Raw genomic sequence first — 21,265 nt, 5'->3', positions numbered from 1 at the left:
TGCTTAGTAAAAAATTCTTCTAATAATTTATTTAATCTGACTCATTTATATCGGCAATTCAGACACGTATTATACATTTTAAAGTAGACGACTTTAAAATGATATTGCCAATATTGATGAGTTGCGTTCCTGGGACGACTTTACTAAAAGATAGTTCATTCGATTACATGAAATCAATCCCAACTCAAGAATATCCGCCACAAAAAATCATAGCATGTGATCTGTCTTTAAAAAGACAACCAAATGCAACGGTGGCACTGAAATTCTCGCGTTAGAGATTCCATAGTAAATCACGAGGATAAATAATTAAATAATTTGAATATACTTGATTATAAAAATGCCACAAGAAAATAGTTTCAGAACAACAGTAATAGTTATGTTTTTAAATTTACACGTCTTGTAAGATATCTCGAGATAGAAAAAAGGTATTAACATGCGGTTTTCGCTATTCTGTTGCTAATTTTGTCTAATTTTGTAATATGGTATTAAAAATGCATGTTTGTATTTAATATTTTCTAAAGAAAACTAGATTTCTGAAAAAAATTAAATAACGCCTTCTAGCTGGCATATTACTCAGTAAGTTGGTTCGAAATCATAACTTTTACATTGACGAAAAAGATCTGTCTTCAACAAGACCTAGTTTGCAAAATTTGATTAAGCAGAACCGGACTCACAGCCAGTTTTTTATAACAAGGTTCCCACTCACCCCCACCTCTTGTTTCCAAAGGTAGACCTAAACTTGTGAAATCAAATATGCGTAGAATTTTATGGAGAATACGACGATCGGATTTCCAGTGCCCCTTCATTAGGAAAATTTTGTAAAATTTAGATTTTTTAATTTTTGATATTCAATTACGCCCTCTAGCGGTGGTCCCACAATTATGAAAATAATTTCCAGGCTTTTCCTGAGGCAACTTTTGTTATAAAATTTTTTATTTCAAAGCTCTACTATAAACGGTTCCTGAGATATGGCCGAGAGCCATTCTTATTGGGACACCCGGTACATATATCCCCACCTATGTAATATTACAAAATGTTCAGGGGAACCTCCTTATCACTCAGGGATATGGAAAATACATTAGGTCCGATTCTCAGACCTACCGAATATACATATATAATTTCATGAAAATCGGTTACGCCGTCTCGGAAAAGTATGGCAACTAACATTATGACAGGACAATTTTATAGATGTACATAAATACATAATATATACAGCTTATTTCAAACACGCGATGCAGTAAGGATAGCCCCATGCAAACTAAATGAGAATTTTCTTGACAACGTTGCCGCTCTTCACGGCAGCGGCCGTGAAATTTAGTATTAGGCAGGTACTTGTGAGGATTATCGCTCTTAACTGCTGTGGAATACTAAAGGAGGATTTATTTATGATAATTTACAGAATTGCAAACTCGCTTGCAATATACATACAAGTACAACCACACTAATTCTAACATTTGAAACGGAGTGTAGATGGCTATTAAAAAATAGAGTATGAAAATTAAGGGTTGTATGTGTTTTTAATGCTGCATCAAATAAAATTAAGGTAGACAATTTTGTCCAAAAAAATAAAAAATAACGTAGGAGGGCAACCCCCTTATCACTTATGGTCATAAAAAATAGATTACAAGCTATTCTCAGTCCTACAGAATATACGTGTAAAATTTGATAAAAATCGGTCAAGCCGTTTCGGAGGAGTATGGTAACTAACATTGTGACAGGAGAATTTCATTTATAGAGAGAAGTAGCTGTGAACTAACGAAGATTCTTAACATTTACTGGCCAAACCGCATATCAAACCAAGAGTTATGGACAAGAACTAACCAGGAACCTATATCAAGACAATATGCAAAAGGAAATTGAGTTGGATGGGGCACACACTAAGGAGACCTGACACAGACATAGCGAGGCAAGCCCTAGAATACACACTACATGGAAAGAGAAGACCAGGAAGACCCGTAGAAACGTGGAAAAGAAGTGTTGAGAAAGAAATTAATGCTATTGGGAAATCCTGGACAGAAATAAAGATCAGTACAAAGGATAGGACAGAATGGAGGCAGACAGTTGACGCCATATGCTCCGCATGGAGTGAAAAGGAATAAGTAAGCTGTGAACTAAATAAAAAAGTGGCTAATTTTGACCCCAACTGATCTAGGCGAAAAACATTTTTGTAAATTCGTGTAAAAAGCCAGCTTTTCAAATACTAAAGTGGCTTTAGTCTACAATCAATATTAACAAACTTATTCAAATTATTTATAGGCCAAAAAATGACTAGTAAAATATTTTTGCAATGATAAAAATTACTTTTATTGATTTTTGTTTAAATATGGTGAAAATTTAAGTCTTCTTTTTCATGTGGTTCCGGCAAAATCGCTGTATCATTATTTTCTGAGCAATAACTTTGCAAATAAAAGCTCTGTGGTATAAACAAATTGAATAAAATTTAAACTAATTAAAGAATCGTCTTGAAATGTTTTGTACATTATAAGGACTACTTGACTCAACTTTTAATGCAATATCAAAGTCGTAAGTTTATCTTTAAAAAAAGTTATAGCCAATTTTTGATTTTCAAAATTTTAGCTTTATTTTGAAATTTACAAAGCAACAAATAATCTGACCAAAATTCAAAAACTGCCATTTAAACCTTTGTCCATCTATTAAAAGATGAATATTTTAAACAATATATTTAATTATATTTTTTACCTGTAGTGACTTAACCCTTACGGCCGGTTTCACAAAGTAAAGTTAACTTGTGGTTAAGAGATAACCTCAAAATTACCCCGAAATATGCGTTTCAGTTTCATAATTGTTACCCACTCCAACCTCTGGTTAAAAATTCTGTGAGTTAACCATACTTCGCCGTTGACCTGAAACTAAAACATTTTGACGTAACTTCTGGTTATCTCTTAACCACAAGTTAACTTTACTTTGTGAAACCGGCCGTTAGTCTCCCGACGCGACGGTACTTTTAAGTACCACCAAATTCGGGTACCCTTATATCCCAAGTGTTGAAGCAGATTTTTTAAGAATATTCTGTTAAATATCATTTATTAATTATCAGCTGATGTTTAATATTTCAAATGTAATTCAAACGATTTCGTGTACGCACAATAAGATTTATAGGTACTCTAAAGGATCGTAGAAAAAAACTATGCTTTTGGCTTATTTTAAAAAGTTATGACCGAAAAAATAAGACAGACTTAAAAGTACCGTAGGAAAGTAATTGTCAAAAAAAAAAGAATGTGTGTGTACTTTGTACGCACGTAAGAAGTTATACTTCTATAATATAATCTAACTTCATATTATGATTTCAACGAAATCAATATACCTATCTACTTTAAACAGTTTTTTTTGTATTGTATTTTAATAAATTTTAGAAAGAACAAAAAGAATACCAAAAATAAAAAAGGGATATGCTTTTGTCCGGATTTGAACAGGGGACCTCTCGATCCCTAGGCGAATGCTCTACCGATCAGCTACCACCGCTTTTGTATTCAGTCGATCATTTCGCGGACATAATTACAATCACGGTGACAGATACATTAATTGAAAATAAACATTTTCAATAATACTTATTAGGAGGAAGACAAATCCACAGACATAAAAATTATAATAAATATATTTACTAAAAACACTAATAATATATTCTTTTCACGCACACCTTATTTGCGCTACATAACTTAAAAGATGTAGCGACTAATACTATACTGTCGGTGTGCGCATGCGCCAGGGAATGTAAAAATTCACCCTCGTGCCTAAAGCATTATAACTTCAAAAATCTAAAAGTGATGGGAGACTACGGGTTAAAGGAGAATTTTTGACTATTTCTGCTATTTTTGACCCTTATTTGTTAATAACTTTTGTATGCCTCTGAACTGTGACGGGCATTTTTGTATTTATAATGTATTAGGTATATACTATCCAAAAACCATATTTTCAACCTGGCTGCTCAAGTGTCCCGACAAAAATCTTATTTCCCCGGACTAAAATTGAATCGGTCATTTCGAAAACAACACATGTTACTATACATTTTTCAGGAAACGTAAAAATCTTTCCATTAATACACTCTGGGCCAAAATTAACCGGCCACCTAAAAAATGGGTCATTTTTGATGTCTCATATCTCCTAAGCTTGTTGTCCGATTTAAGTGATTTTTTTAATATGTTATAGCCTTATTCCTTGACATTCATGCCTATTCTGTAACTCATTTCGTTAGCTGGAATCAAATCTTAAGATTGTATATTATTAGTAATATTTTACATCATACATCTTATCATCATTTATCTTTTTTATTTATCAGCTGATCTACTTTTTTATAACGATTTTAATTAACTTTGATTTAAAACCATTTATCATATTTTGAGCTTTTTGTGTAGAATATTTACACTAATATTTTGTTGTTTACTTTTCAAAACTTTCCTTTTTTGTTATTTGAAAACTATTTTTTTAAATGCAACTGTACGTAATGTGATAGTATGAAAAATTGAAGATATGGCAACGGTGTCGTATTTCAAATTTAGAACCAGTAACAAGCAGGCCACAGAACACTAATTTCGTTTGACAATGCGGGGTGGCACCCCCTCTTGACTACGTGAAATAGAAATTGTCGTTTTCGATTTACTTTGATTTCGATGTGAGTTACAGAATGCCAAACCAAACACGAAAATGACGCGATATATATCAAACATTCCGATTTCGGGTAATTACGATTCGACTTGGTTATTTCTATTCGATTTGTTAAAAGTTACAGAATAGGGCTGAATATCGTTATAATAATATTGTTACGAAACAGGTAAATTTTCACCTACCCTATTTGTTTCAGTTGCAATGTGTGGGAAAAGCTCTCGGTGCTGGTAAGTTAGGATACGGAAAACAAGCCTGCGTTCTCTCCGATGAGATTCCAATAAGAATCGAAAATCGCGATTCAGAGAGCTGGATTGCACTCCGTATTCTAATTGAAAAGTAAGATTGTTTTGCCTTCGCATTGCAACTGAATAAAAATGGTATACATTTTTATTTTATAGTCGTATTACTCCGTAGAGTAACTAGGTGCATTTTCCGTTGGAATTTTACCAAGCTGCAGACGGGGGATGTGAATTGCATAGTGTAGAATTCCTTCCTTTGTCTTCACTGCAGCATCCATTTGGCTTGCAAATTGTAGAAGCCTTGGCGGTGTCACCAGAAAAGTGTACCAATAAGTTTTTCAATTTAAAAATCTTTTAGTAATATTCTTAATATTTTCAATATTATTAATGTTGCCATTAGGATTGAAAAACTTCATCTTAGGTAAATTTTCATTGTATACCGGGTGTACGAATCAAACTGTGTTTTTTCTTAAAATTTGATCACCCTGTGGAATATTCTAGCATTTGTAGAATACTGAAATTAAAACCTAACTATAGCCTCATGCTTTCTCAATATTTTGTTTGATTGATTCGCTTATGTTGGATAATAAAAAAGTTAGGTGCCTTAACAACTAGACATGTTTTTTATCAATGCAGGATGTTTTTAAAAAAATTTGGCAAAGTTTATGGGGTAATTCTACATGAAAAAATAATGACAGTTTGCTTTATAAACTTATGTCCGCAAATGCTTCGTTTCCGAGATAGGGGGTGTTAAAATTTTTCTGACAAACTGACGATTTATTCATTGCTTTAAAACCACTTGAGATATACAAATGCAATTTGGTGGGTTTTATGACATAGTTATTGCATATTTTTTGACATACAATTAAGAATGGCAGCCAATCTGGAAAGCTCAACGTAGGTGGCGCTCGTGTAGTTGGAGGTCACGTCAACTTACGTCAACATTCAAATCAATCTATTTCTAGATTCAAATCAAATTTGAGAAAATAAAATGCCTCAATGTTGTGCTGTGCATTTGTGCTTATCGAGAACATCAGGACACAGGTTTTCCAAAGATATTCTGATGAAAAAAAAGTGGATTGTAACAATAAGAAGGGATAAAAATGTGCCGACAATAAATGCACGTATCTGCAATAAACATTTTGTTGAAGCAGATTACGTATTGCCCCTAGATACGACTGTAAAAAATAGAATACTTCACTATAAAACTCAGATCAAAATTTATTATAGACGCACGAATTAAGATGCAATTTTATATACATTCACACTGTTGCCACATCTACAATCGCTTTTTATGTAGCGAAAATATAAAAAAAAATTATATTTGAAATAATATTATAGAAAAATGTGAAATAATAATTTGAAATAATTCTCAAGTTCACAATATTTTTTATACCCGCTTTACATCAACAATAAATTGAACAAGAAATTGACCAACTTCTTCAAGGTCACATTTGACTTATATACAAAACACAATTCTACATCCAATTTTGCCGTGAATAAAAAGAAAATAAAGAAATTTGACAAAATAAAACATATCCAATTGTTCTATTTCATCAAATTCCTTCATTTTCTTTTACAAGCCATACATTTTGTACACGTCAAATTTGGCCTTGAATAACTTTGTCAATTTCTTGTTCAATTTATTGTTGATGTAAAGTGGACTTTAGTGATTAAAACATACCTGACCAAACCTAACCTAGCGTAATCGAAAATAATATAAACAAGTTAATAACTGAAAATTAAAGTGACCTAGTACCATTCAAATATTCTTTAGTGACTAAAACATAACCTGATTAAACCTAACCCTAAATTTTTCTAATTTTAACTTAAATTTAAGGTCGCCTTTCACCTAGACAAACACCCAAATAATTATACTTAATTAGATTAACACATTCTATATTTCCATAAAGAATTATAATTTTTTTTAAATAAGTCAACATTGCAGAATCAACTGCACTCAACCCATACTTAAACCAAATTTACACCAAATGCGCAACTGTCATGGCGGCCATATTTTAAAAATATGTGAAAATATCACATTTTTAAATGAGATAAACACAAAAATTAATGCTGAGCGCACTCATTTGTGAATTTTAAATTGATAAAAAAGTAAGGCAGATATCATATACACAGTTGTCAGACTCGTGGGAGGAGTGAGTCAATACCAAATAAAAAATTTTCGCTGTGTTTATCATTCGATAAGTTCTTCTTTTTTCCAGTAACTCTCACATTCCTTCTCTTCAATTCGTTTTTCAACGAACAAACAGTCAAAGATCCGTATTTTTCTGCCATCATTTATTATTTATTAAATCGTAAACACAAACACAAACTTCACGAATTGCCAAAACGTTGACCCCCCAACTACACTAGCGCCGCCAAGTGGGAGCAACGGCTTACATAGCTGCCATTTAATATTCACCATTAGCGCGCATACGTATGCGCGCCAATGGTGAATATTAAATGCTTAATTGTATGCCAAAAAATGTGCAATAACTACGTATTAAAACCCACCAAATTTCATGTGAATGTCTTAACCGATTTTAAAGTAATAAACAAATCGTCAGTTTGTCACAAAAATTTCAACAGACCCATCTCGGAAACGAAGCATTTGCGGACATAAGTTTCTAAAGCAAACTGTCATTATTTTTTCATGCAGAATTACCCCTTAAACTTTGCCAAAATTTTTTAAAAACACCCTGTATTGATAAAAAACATGTCTAGCTGTTAAAGCACCTAACTTTTTTATTATCCAACATAATCAATAAAACAACAAAATATTGAGAAAGCATGAGGCTATAGTTAGGTTTAAAATTCAGTATTCTACGATGCTAGAACATTCCACAGGGTGGTGCAAACTTTCAAGGAAAAAACACAGTTTGATTCGTACACCCGGTATACAATGAAAATTTACCTGTTTAGCAACAATATTATTATACCGATATTGTCAAGGAATAAGGCTATAACATATTAAAAAATCACTTAAATCGGACAACAGGTTTAGGAGATACAAGACATCAAAAATTACCCATTTTTAAGGTGGCCGGTTAATTATGGCCCAGAGTGTAGTTGGGTATTTTGAGGTACTAACTATATTTTATATAAGTATTATGGGTTATCAATGAATCTTTCTGAAACACAAAAAAAGTTAAATGTTACTTAATGTCTCTGATAGCAGTTTTTAATTTCGTGGACTTACGTTGTTTTCGAAATGAACCATAATTTTTAATGTTGCTAAAACTTTATTCTCAGCAAGAAACAGCCAAAATACATAGAAACTAAGGCTTGATGCACATTTGCGTGTTGTCAAGCAGCGGCGGTTCAGCAGTACATGAGTTGAATTTATTCCCTGCACACTGGAGCTGTCCCGCGGCGTGTACGCAAGTGTGTAGTGAATAACATCAACTCATGTACTGCTGACCCGCCAGCGATCGCCCGCAGCTTGCTCGCAGCGGGCACGCAGCTTGAAAACACGCAACTGTGCATCGAGCCTTAGATATATTATTATGTATGTATTTTACATTATCAAAAAACTAAACAATATTTTATATGTTTTAAACTCATAAACGTTGCTATGGATAAGGACATACAGGGTGTCCAGAAACTCTACCGACAAACGACAAACCCAAGATCTCCTGGCAGAAAGATATCACAGTTTTTTAAGTAATTAAAGATGAGACAACTACTAATAAATGGACTGTACGAGCGTGCCAATTTAATATTGAAGGTATGAGAAGAGCAAACATTTAGTGGAGAAACTGTCCGATCATATCCAACGATGGCAGTCGATTGAGTAGAGTAAATTTTATTTGCATAAATTTTTAACATAATTGAGCAAATAACGTCACATTAACAATCACATATTAAAAAATGTTACTAATAATCACATATTAAAAAGATATATTAACAATACACTAAAATATACAAACAATACAAATTACATATATGCTGATCAAGGCTGATAGGCCAGGTACTCCACCACAGTATACGGCTCAATGTTAACCAGATGTTGAAAAACCGTTTTTTTAAAGCTTTATAGCTTGTTTCCCGTTGAATGTCAGATCGTAGACTATTGTAAAATTTAACGCACGCATACAAAGGACTTCTCTCTGTTAGGGACAATCTGTGAAGTGGAATATTCAAATTAAGGCTTCTTGTGTTATATTCATGATTTGGTTGTAGGTGATAAAATAAAGTAAAATTTTTAAAGAGAAACATAATACATTCATATATATAGATAGCTGAGAAAGTGAGTATATTGAGTGATTTGAATCGGCCTCTACAGGATTCTCTCGCCTTTAGTCCTAGGATCAACCTGACTGCCTTTTTTTGGACTATGAAGACAGTTGAGCTATCCACCGAAGCACCCCAGAAGACTATTCCATATCGCATAAGAGAATAAAAGTTTGCATAATATACCGATAGTAAGATTCCCTGGTCTAGATAGTTTTTCAAAACTCTTAATGAGTAGCAGGCTCTATTTAGTTTTTTTGTCGCATTTTTTATTTGTTCTCCTTAATTCAAGTTCTGGTCAATATGAAGACCAAGAAACTTAACTGATCTAGAAGGTTCTGTGTTTTGGGATAAAAGATTGACTGTATCTGGGAACTCTTCTCGTGATTGGCTGGTTCTAAAGTAAACAAATACTGTCTTATCAGTATTAAGCACCAGCCTATTTCCACAGAACCACTGTTCAGCCTTGTCCAGAATTTGTTCTGCCACTGTGAGGAGTGTTTCTAATGTTTCTTCCCAAAATAGTATGTTTGAGTCATCAGCAAAGTTTACCAGGTTTGAGGAACCACTAATCACTGCATTTGGCAGGTCATTTATATAGACCAAAAAGAGAAAAGGCCCTAAAACGCTCCCCTGTGGTATACCTAATTTTAAGTTTATCGGTTCAGAGTAAACCTTACATCCCTGTTTCTCCAAGCATACTTTTTGTGACCTATCTGTAAGAAATGATTTTATCCATTTCAATGCTGGTCCCTGTATTCCATAACAATATAATTTTTGCAATAGGAGAGCATGATCTAGGCTATCAAAAGCCTTAGATAGGTCTAAAAAAGCACCTAGTGTTTTCATTTTTGACTCTAGTTTTTCTAAAATTTTTGATATAAAATCATAGGTAGCTGTCTCAACTGACCTCCCTACAAGAAAACCGTGCTGCGAATTACTAAATAAGTTGTTTGTAGTAAAAAAGTTTTGTAGTCTGTAATATATTGCTTTTTCGAATATTTTTGAGAATGATGGAAGAAGGCTTATTGGTCTATAGTTCTCCATCTTAGTAGCATCACCTTTTTTATGCAGTGACTTGACAATTGCTAGTTTTAGACTTTGAGGAAATTTACCTTGCCTGAAAGAAGCGTTGACTATAAAAGATAGATGAAGACAAATCTCTGATGAAACAAATTTAATTAAACTGGTTGATATTTCATCATAACCAGAGCTATGCTTGTTTTTTAAGTTATTTATTATATGGCTTATTTCTTTTTCTGAAACAGGAGTTAAAAACATGCAATGATTATTTTGTTCGATATTAATTTAAAAAATTTTTACAGGCTTTATTTTCTTTACAGCTTCAGCCGCAGCATTTGCCATAAATTGATTTATTTCATCAGAAAGCACCTAAGGATCACCCTCTAAACAAAAATTACCTTGATTTTTTGAATTGCCCTTAATCTCTTTTACCAACTGCCAAGCCATTTTAGTTTTATTTTCACTATTTTCAATTCGTTCCTTATAACAATTTTTTTGATATTGAGTGAGTAAAGCATTATACTTACGTTTTTCTGCCCTGTAAATATCTTTATATTCATCATTATTACTAGATAGTGTAAACAAAACATCAAGCCTAGATTTACAGTTTTTTATATCATCATTTTGCAAGCACTGTTGAGATTTTTTTTATTTGTTGTATTTATCTCTTTAAGTGGAAAACAGTTTACAAAAATTTTTTGAACTATATTCATGAAAGTATCCCACTGATCATCTACTTCTAATGTCTCGATAACAGATACCCAGTCAACATTACTCAACATAAGTTTAAAATAATCTTTATTCTCATTGTTAAATATTCGTTTTTTTTTGTTATATTTGAGTCAATATTATTTAATTCAAATTTTACCTTTTGAGCAGTATGATCAGATGTATGGGGATTGAATATAACAGAATCAAAATGTCTAGATTTGTAAAAATATTGTCTATACAGGATTTTTTGTTACCTTGTATGCGTGTATAGTCTTTGATGGAGGGTTTAATATCAAAGGAGCTCAAAAACGTTTTTAATGTACCTGGCCAACCTACACCATCAAGCAGCAAATTAAAATCGCCAGCCAGAAAAATGATGGAGTCCTTGTCAACTAGGTCACAGAGTATTTGGTCCAGTTTATCTATTAAAATTTGTGGGTTTTCGGTTCGGTATATGAATATGTCAACTAAATTGAATTGAATTGATTGAATATGTCAACTAAATTTTTGTATGTAAAAATTATTATTTAATATGTATTGTTCTTTTTATTTATGTATAAAAACTGTGATGGAGCCATACGCTAAATAAATAAACCGACAAACGAAGACAGGAGATTCCTCAGATAATTTTAAGATATTTTAACCCAATTCACCTAGTCCGAAAATGCTTCCTGATGGAGCTAGAGCTCTTTGAAGATGGCGTCTTGTAATTAGTTTTTCTTAAATACCTCCAGAATGCTTCTATTGAGAAAAACGAAAATTGGTATACATATTTATCTTCCAGAGATAAATCGATTTCATGCATTGCGAATTTCTAGTACCGGTCATAGGCGTCCGTTTTGAGTAGGGCAACAGTTATTTTATCGCATAACTTATCTTTAATTCTTGAGCATTTTTAACTCTTGATTATTAAATTGTGAGATATTCTACAACTAAAAGGTACTCTTGTTTTAAGTCGATAGGATACACCGCTCTCTAAAAAAATCGATTTGAAAATTTTCTTTTTTAATTTCCAAAAAAAAAATTCAAAAAAAAAACTATTTAGAAATCCGAAAACTGGTACGTTTATTTATATTTCAGAGATGAATCGATTTCATTAATTTCGAATTTATAGTACGGGTCATATGCGTCCGTTTTGGGTAGGTCAACGGTTATATTATCGCATAACATTTTTGTGTTAAATTTTTAAGCATTTTTGACTCTAGATTATTAAGTTATGAGGTATTCTATTACTAAAAGTTACTCTTGCTTTAAGTTGGTAAAATACACCATTTTTTTTGAAAATATTTTTATTTTTTTTTAAATTGAAAAAACGAAAAATTTTCGAATCGATTTTTCTAGAAAACAGTGTGTCGTACCGACTTAAAGCAAAAGTAGCTTTTAGTACTAGAATACCCCACAATTTAATAATCCAGTGTAAAAAATGCTTACAAGTTAAAGACAAAAACGTTATGTGATAAAATAACCGTTGCCCTACCCAAAACGGACGCCTATGACTGGTACTAGAAATTCGCAATGGATGGAATCGATTTATCTCTGAAAGATACGTACTGATTTTCGTTTTTCTAAATTGAAGCGTTCTGGAGGTATTTAACAAAAACCAATTACAAAACGCCATTTTCAAAGAGCTCTAGCTCCCTTAGGAAGCATTTTCGGACTAGCTGAATAGGGATGTTCACAAAAAATTAAAAAGTCATTTCAAACATGTAAAACGATTAAGAAACACCCTAGGAATAATTGTCCAAAATGTCAACAAAATTGAAAAAGCCTTTCTATAAAAAATCTTTATTAGAAATCTAGCATTATTTTAAATTTTAAGAACGCTTCTCTATTGGCCTGACGTCACTAGTTGCATACCCCAAGCGCGCGCCATTCTCATAGTGTTACTGTTTACCTGTTTGACGTTTCAAGTCATTTTATTTTGTTCTCTTCTTGTTTTATCAGGGTTAAAGTGGAGTTTTATAGTGAATTTGTTTAGTTTAAAGTGGATAGACTGTTTGTAAGGACATATTTTGGGTTTTACAAAAATAAACAAATAAAATGGAAGAAGGTTTTCAGAAAGCCGATTCGTATAAACTACCGACTGTAGTGTAGATGTAACAATGGTGTATGATTTATTGGCATCTTGTAAAAAAATAAATCTACCACAGCTTTATTGAGTGTATATTCCATATAATTTTCCATGTCTTCTTTAAGCTAAAAAAATAAATGCTTAATACTCCACAAAAAAAAATAGAGAAAGTTGTATGCATGCATTGTACGCATGCATATTGTATACATACATTGGCTGGTTATTACTTTACCTTAGTTAGGTGTATTAAAAATATTTTTATTCTTCTTCATGTGCCTTGTCCGTTGTGGACGTTGGCTATCATCATGGCAATTTTAATTTCATTTGAGGCGTTTCTGAATAACTCGATCGATTTTTGTCCAAATCATTGTCGTAAGTTTTTAAGTCATGAGTGTCTTTTCTTCCGGGTCCGCGTTTGCTCTCTATTTTACCTTGGGTTATCAGTTGGAGTATACGATATTTATCATGCCTCATGATATGACCGAAATATTTAAGATTTCGTTTCTTAATTGTAAAAGAGATTTCTTTTTGTTTTCCCATTCGACGCAATACCTGTACGTTGGTGTGGGTCGCCCAGGATATTTTGAGGATACGTGGGTACACCCACATCTCGAATGCCTCTAGCTTTTTCATTAATGTTTCCATTATTGTCCAGGCCTCTGCGCCATATAGCAAGACCGGAAATAATAACATTTTAGCAGCCGCATTTTTAGTGGGAGAGATATTATGTCGCAATGGGTGAAAATATTTCTCATGCATGTTGTTAAATGTTGCTATGTCCTTTTCAACCCTAGATCTTATTTCGGTTGTTTCGTATTTCGAGTTGACAACTGTTCCAATGTAAAAAATATTTTTGAACTTGGTTATTATACATTTTCATTTCAACCAATCTTTTCACTAAATTATTAATGATTTTAATATAATATAAAGTCATACCTACATCCACATGTAGTTATTTCAAGGTTTACTTTTACTGTATGTATTATTAGAATCCCGTTTTTAGGAATATCCCAGTTTAAGGAATACAAATTTGAGGTCCCGAAACTTTTTCATTTACTCTTTAAGGGGGTAGGTGCAAAATCTTGGTCCAATGCTATTTAAATTCATTCATTTTTTTCGAATCCTGAGAAAACTAATAAGTATTTTTGAAAAATGTAAATGCAGAAAGAACAATTACATTATTACCAAGGGCCGAAAGTCTCTGGAAAACTTCTATAATGTTTATTTTATTAAGTTAGTTCTTTAAGTTAGTTATTTTAAGTTCTAGCTGCAACAAACTATTTCTTTTTGTGTTTTAAATTGGCTGGAACGGTAATAAAAATCTTGTCAGAACTGTTTTTTGATGTATTTACACACCCAGGAACAAAACACCACTTATTTGGCTTTATTTTTAATAATTAAATAAGTAAAAAACTGCGCACATTCAAATACACTGAGTAAATAAGTATACAAAACTAGTCGTCGATCAAAGACGTTACGACTGCTGACGTCACAGACCGTAGCCTCGCTGCAGGGTACCGTTTTTCTAGCCTCCAAGAAAATCAACATTATGAACTCATTTATCTTAAAAATATACATTTTTAAACAGTTTTATGATTGTTACGTTTTTATATACCTTGTAATCTATTGAATTTAACTATATTTAAAAATTAGTGAACATCCCTATTGAGCTAAATTGTCTTAAAATTATCTGAAGAATCTCCTGTCTTCGTTTGTCGGTAGAGTTTCTGAACACCCTGTACAGGGTGTTTGGTAAAGAATGGGCCATAGTTTAACCGTAGATTTCTGAGGTTAAAATAGGTCGATTTAAGCTAACTTACCTTAGTACGAAAGTTGCTAATAACCGAAATACAGGGTGTCAAAGTTAAACTTTTATTTTATTTATTCTTGATTATTTCCTGACAGGCATGGGATAACAACACGAAATTTGGTAAGTGGTGCTGATACTGTACACTCTACTAAATTATGTTAAACAAACATTTCTGGTTACTACCAGAGGCGTACGACGGGGAACGTGAATGGTTGACCCTTCCCAAATTCTACGCCTCTGGCGGAATTGCTATTTTAGTGCAATTTTTTGATTCTCCAATACTTTCTATGTAAATAACATACTCTTCATTCGTAACGATAAAGCCATTATTTTTCGAGATATTTGAAGCTAAAAACGAAGGAGCATAATACATTAATCAAAATAAGTGTGCCTTTTCATTTTTAATTTCAAATATCTCGAAAACTAATGACTTTATCTTTACGAATGAAGAGTATATTATTTGCATAGAAAGTATTGGAGAACCAAAAAATTATGCTAAAATAGCAGTTTCATCAGTGGCTTAGAATTTTCGAAGGGTCAACCATTCACTTCCCCTGTCGTACGACTCTGGTAGTAGCCTGAAACGATTATTTAACATAATTTAGTAGGGTGTACAGTGCCTACACTTTCTGCCAAGTATGACATGGATATGTCAAATTATTTTAAAGTATTCTTTTTTTAATAATTTATTCTTTATTTAAAACTTTAAGAAATATGTATGCCCGGTACTATAAAACTATTTGACATATCCTTATGATACTTGACAGAAAGTGTAGGTACTGTACACCCTACTAAATTATGTTAAACAATCGTTTCTGGTTAATATCAGAGGCGTACGACAGGGGAAAGTGAATGGTTGACCCTTCCCAAATTCTACGTCACTGATGAAACTGCTATTTTAGCATAATTTTAGGTTCTCCAATACTTTTTATGCAAATAATATACTCTTCATTCGTAAAGATAAAGTCATTAGTTTTCGAGATATTTGAAGTTAAAAATGAAAAGGCACACTTATTTTGATTAATGTATTATGCTTCTTCGTTTTTAGCTTCAAATATCTCGAAAACTAATGGCTTTATCGTTACGAATGAAGACAATATTTTTTACATAAAAAGTATTGGAGAATCAAAAAATTGCACTAAAATAGCAATTCCGCCAGTGGCGTAGAATTTGGGAAGGGTCAACCATTCATGTTCCCTCGTCGTACGCCTCTGGTAGTAGCCAGAAACGTTTGTTTAACATAATTTAGTAGATTGTACAATACCAGCACCACTTACCAAATTTCGTGTTGTTGTCCCATGCCTGTCAGGAAAGATTCAAAAATAAATAAAACAAAAGAATGTGTGTGTACTTTGTACGCACGTAAGAAGTTATACTTCTATTATATGATTTCAACGAAATAAATATACTTAAAAGTTTATTTGTATTTAATTAATAAATTAATTTTGATATTACCACTTTCAAAAATTTTTTATTAAAAAACACCAAAAATAAAAAAAAAGGATAACAATCGTCTGTGTCAGGATTTAAACCCGGGACCTTCGCGTTATGTAGTCGAATGCTCTACCAATAACCCATCAGGGTTTTGTTTTTACGGCTTCTGGGACGTACAGACGAAAATTACAAACGACGGTGACAAATAGATCAAGTGAAGTATTAAATATATAAAAATGTTTAAAATACTTATTATCTTACTCCCAAGGAAGACAAATCCAAAGACACAAAAATTATAAGTATATTTACTAAAAACACTAATATATTATTTTCAAAACTTAGTTGCGCTGACACATACATAACTTGGATGATTTAGCAACTAACAACATACTGTCGGTGTGCGCATGCGCCAGGGAATGTAAAAATTCACCCTCGTGCCTAAAGACGTATAACTTCTATAAAAGTTTAACTTTGACACCCTGTATTTCGGTTATTATCAACTTTCGTACTAAGGTAAGTTAGCTTAAATCGACCTATTTTAACCTCAGGAATCTAAGGTTAAGCTATGGCCCATTCTTTACCAAACACCTTATATATGTCGTTTTCGAACTGACCGAAAAGCATACCGACCTGCCATACAGTATTTTAAACAGTGACGCTCGTTTCACACACTAAGAATTTTGAACGTGCGATAGCTTGAAACCTTTGGTGAAGGGAGACAGGTTCTCGAGCCACTATAGGAATGTCATCGTACATTTCAACCTTCGCACGTTCAAAATTCTTAGTGTGAGAAACAAGCGTAACTTGCGTTGTTTTAACGCGAAATGGTTGATTTCAATGTTGAAATCATCCTGACATGGAAAAGTCATTTTACCCCAAATAAACTTACGTGCATAGAAATCGGCCCACCTAAAAATTTGGTCATATTACCCGTATGCACGCCAATGGTGAATATACAATTCTTAACTGTATGCCAAAAAATGCGCAATAATTACCTATTAAAACCTACCCAATTTCATTTGTATATCTCGTGCGGTTTTAGAGCAATAAATAAATCGTCAGATTGTACGAACAAATTCAACATCCCGTATTTCTGAAACGAAGCATTTGCGAACATATGATTATAAACCTAACGGTCATTATTTTTTCATGCAGAATTACCGCTTAAAGTTTGTCGCACTTATTTAGAAACACCCTGTATTGATGAAGAACGTTGCTAGTTGTTAAAATACCTAACTTTTTTATTATCCAACATAAGCGAATGAATCAAAAAGAAAAATGTTAAGAAAGCCTAAGGCTACAGTTTAGTTTTAATTTCAATATTTTATATACGCTAGAATATTCCACAGGGTGTTCCGAACTTTGAGGAAAAAACACACTATCATTGTTACACCCGGTATAAAATAACACTTACCTGTTTAGCAATAATATTATTACAGCGATATTGTTGAAGAATAAGTCTATAACATATTAAAAAATCACTTAAATCGGCCAACAAGTTTAGGAAATACGAGACTTCAAAAATGACCAAATTTTTAGGTGGGCCGATTTCTATGCACGTAAGTTTATATGTTGTTTTCGAAATGACCGATTCAATTCTAAATTTTCTTGTGTTTATAATATCCTCGTTTGATACAATTGGAGGACCAAAGAAAAGATCCAGAAGTAAAAAACTGAAATATGTATTAATAGAAATTCTTAGAAAATAAGTTATAATAAGATTTCAATTACCTATATCAGCAACATCAATATCTTCCCCTGATCTCAAAACATGTTCTATCGATTTATTAAATTTATGGTATGTGTTGGTTTCCATCAATTCTTCCTGAGATAACTTTTCTAAAACTGGAACAAATTTCTTCTCGACTCTTCGAAGTTTTGGTTTAACAAGAACAGGTTCCGGTGCTTCTTCTTTTACTACTTTTCGTCGTTTTCCTACTAAAGCAGTAAATGTATCCGGTTGATAATCATCATCACTGAGATTCCCTGATGCTGGACGTTTTCTATTATGCCGTTTCCGTCTAAAATTAACAAGAATATACACACGCACAATTTTAACTATACCCTATCCTCGTTAGACTGATAGCACGAATTCTGTAACGTATATCATTATCCTCCATGAGCTATCACACTCTCAGCAATCTCACGAATGCGATAATTGGAACTGATGTTTTTTTTTTATTTGAAAGCAAAAATTCTGAGAAACTCATTGATTTAAGAAAAAACTATTATATTCAATGTGCATGATGCGTTAGTTCACAAAAGTCCAAACATTGTTCAGGAAATCGTTGGTTGTTGTTCAGTTATGACAGGAGTTAGGGAAGCAACAATTTATCGATTTTTAAAAGAAAAGAAAGCTGGAGGAAGTATGTAGTCAAAAAAGCCTATTGGAAAGACACTAATGGAAACTGATGACTTCGTGAAAACTGTCATAGGTCGTAAATAGGGAACTTGCATAAATTTTTAAATATTAAAAAACATAAGGTAACATAATCTTACAACGCTTGCATGCAAAAAAAAACAAATATTTTTAACCCATACGTTTATTACGAGGCTTTGAAAATGCTATGAAATTCAAATTTCTTAGGAGGCGCTTGAACGTTCTTCTATTGGTCTGACATCACGAACCACGAGTAAGTGGGCTACGAGTCGACAAAAACGCGATTAGAGTATTACGGGAATTGTATATTACATTTTAATCGTATATAATTGGAAATTACCAGGTAGTATTTGTATTCTTGTATAGTTCTACAATCAGTTTATTTAGTTGCAAAGTGAAATTTATAAATCTTTAGAAATTGCTACTTTCTAAAGGGTTTAAAACGCATAAGTACTATTACTCACGAGGGTTTTTCAAAACAAAGCGATTAGGTTATTCTGGAGATTGTATAGTACATTTCAATCGTCTTTAAAATTCTTAATTAATGGAACATGTTTTGCAAATATTCTCGAAGCATTTCTTTCGCTTAATGAAATTTTTAAATTTATACAATCAAAGCAACTTTCCGTACACAACTGCAGAGGAAAGGGGTATGATGGGGCAAGCGTTATGACTGGTGTATATTCAGGCGTAGAAAAGCGCATAACTGACATTGAAAAAACAGCTTTCTATGTGCCCTAATTGTGACCTATTGTGTATCCCATATTCTGAACCTAGTATTGGATGATGTCGTTGCTGGTGTACAGGAGTTGGTTTTTTAGGATATAATTAAAAGATTATATGTTTTTTTAGTGCAAGTATTACCTAAACGATGGGATGTACTATGTACTATTATGACTTTTGATTCATCGCGTTTGCCAACATTTAAAAGGTTATGTGAAACCCGGTGGTCATCCAGACATGATGCTGTTATGGCTTTGCATCGAGCTTTCCGACAAGTAATGAAAATTTCATTGCTATCTAAAAAAAAGATGAAAAATTAGAAGCTAATGCATTATTAGAGCATATGAATTTTGAATTTGTCGTTAACATTACTATTTTTTTTTCAATCTGAAACAGCAGAGTTAACGGTCGCCCTTCAACTTTTTGAAAAAAACTCGTGATAATATTCGAGAAATGAGAAATTTGTTTTCCGAAACTTTAGCAGAAGCAGCAGGAATAGCAGAATAGTGGGATATTATACCGGAATTTAAAAATAAACGGATAAAACGTATAAAATTTTATTACGAAAAAATAACTTATAACAAAAAAAGTTTTTAAGTTAATGTTTTTAATGTAAAATTATATATAATATTGCAACAAATTACTAATAGGTTTGTCAGATTAAGAGACATGTAGGTTTTCAATACAATAGGTTTTCATGTCTATTCCCAAAAAATCTATTTACACCAACTGATGTAGAAGAAACGCCAAATATTGTGATTTACACATATTTTAGTAATTATACTGTTATTAGTTGTCGTTATGTTTATAATAGGGGGCCCCCAATCTTCAGCTACGCCACTGGGTATTTAAAGAACATTTCTTTCAGATGGTTAGTAATATACCACAAAATTCTGTCAGGGTAATGGATAATGCTAGTTACAATTCTCGTTTAATTGAAAAATTATCAACTTTGGCTTGGAAAAAGCATTAGATACTTAATTGGTTAAAAGGAAAAGAGATCACATTTGATAAAAAAACTCATGAATATTCATTCAACAACACAAACAGAAATATAAAGAATATGTAATCGATGAAAAAGCTAAAGATCGCAGAATAACTGTACTTCGTTTCTCTCTTCTTATGGTGCCGTGCACCTATTCGCTGTGTGCAAGTACTTAGAGGGGATACGAGAAACAATCGTGCGCGAGTCGAGGAGAAACCTTGCAACTTTCTAACATATTTCTTAAATATTTAATATTGTCAAATTGACGTATATTTCTGTCATTGAAGAAAATGGGATTTCGCAAATGCTGTGTTATAAATTCGCCAAAAGGCATTTGATTGTATAATCTGGATAAATCTGTGGTCAATTTTAATAGAAATAGCGACAGTACGACTAGATCAGAAGTTCTCAAACCAATTCAAGACCGAGAGAGGTGTGTGATGGTACACGACAACCCTCACGGAATTTTCCTAATTTATTTGTTATAAGAATAAGGTCAATATTATAGTTGCAATTTGTATAATTTATTACGATAGTAGCAAAGTTCAAAGTATTCAACTCATTCGCAAGACTGCAAACACAGCACACGTCATTATTGAAATACGTATAGCATAACCATATATGGTAATACATATGGGCATTGTTTTTAATATAATAAGATATAAGTGGGAAGGTCGAGTACCTGAGACATTCATTGTTGTATCAGTGTGTTCGCTGAACTCTGCTGGCGCGTGGTCAGGGGATATAGTTACCGAGATATGGGTCACCTTGACCTATCCTAACTATAATGTCGGTCGACGTAGTTGTAACTGTACCTTTAACCTTGTAAGAATAAAGATATGTAGAAAGTTTAAGTTTGTTTGTTCGGGAGTGTCTTCGTCCAGCAACCCCCAACATCACATGGCGACCCGTGCCTTAAGTTAAAGAATGGAGTTTTCTGGTTCGCATATAGATTGAGGTATGCAGCTCTACACGTAAGATGGGAAACAACCAGAATAAAGAAAAAGAGGAACAGATCTTCATAAACCAAGCA

The 21,265-nt window shown here is 32.7% G+C and overlaps 1 protein-coding gene across 1 annotated transcript in view; it reads right to left on the bottom strand.

Annotated features, from left to right (window-relative positions):
* The window catches only part of LOC114333445 (nipped-B-like protein B), a 178,978-nt gene that overhangs the window by 76,684 nt on the left and 81,029 nt on the right, over positions 1-21,265 (bottom strand). Inside the window, exon 8 of the mRNA XM_050663623.1 lies at positions 17,876-18,165. Within this exon, the coding sequence (XP_050519580.1) occupies positions 17,876-18,165 (290 nt within the window). The remainder of the gene's footprint in view (positions 1-17,875; positions 18,166-21,265) is intronic.

The sequence above is a fragment of the Diabrotica virgifera genome, chromosome 10 (genome assembly GCF_917563875.1).
Source record: "Diabrotica virgifera virgifera chromosome 10, PGI_DIABVI_V3a".
In the NCBI taxonomy this organism is placed as follows: domain Eukaryota; kingdom Metazoa; phylum Arthropoda; class Insecta; order Coleoptera; family Chrysomelidae; genus Diabrotica; species Diabrotica virgifera.
This window is presented reverse-complemented; position numbering and strand designations above follow the sequence as displayed.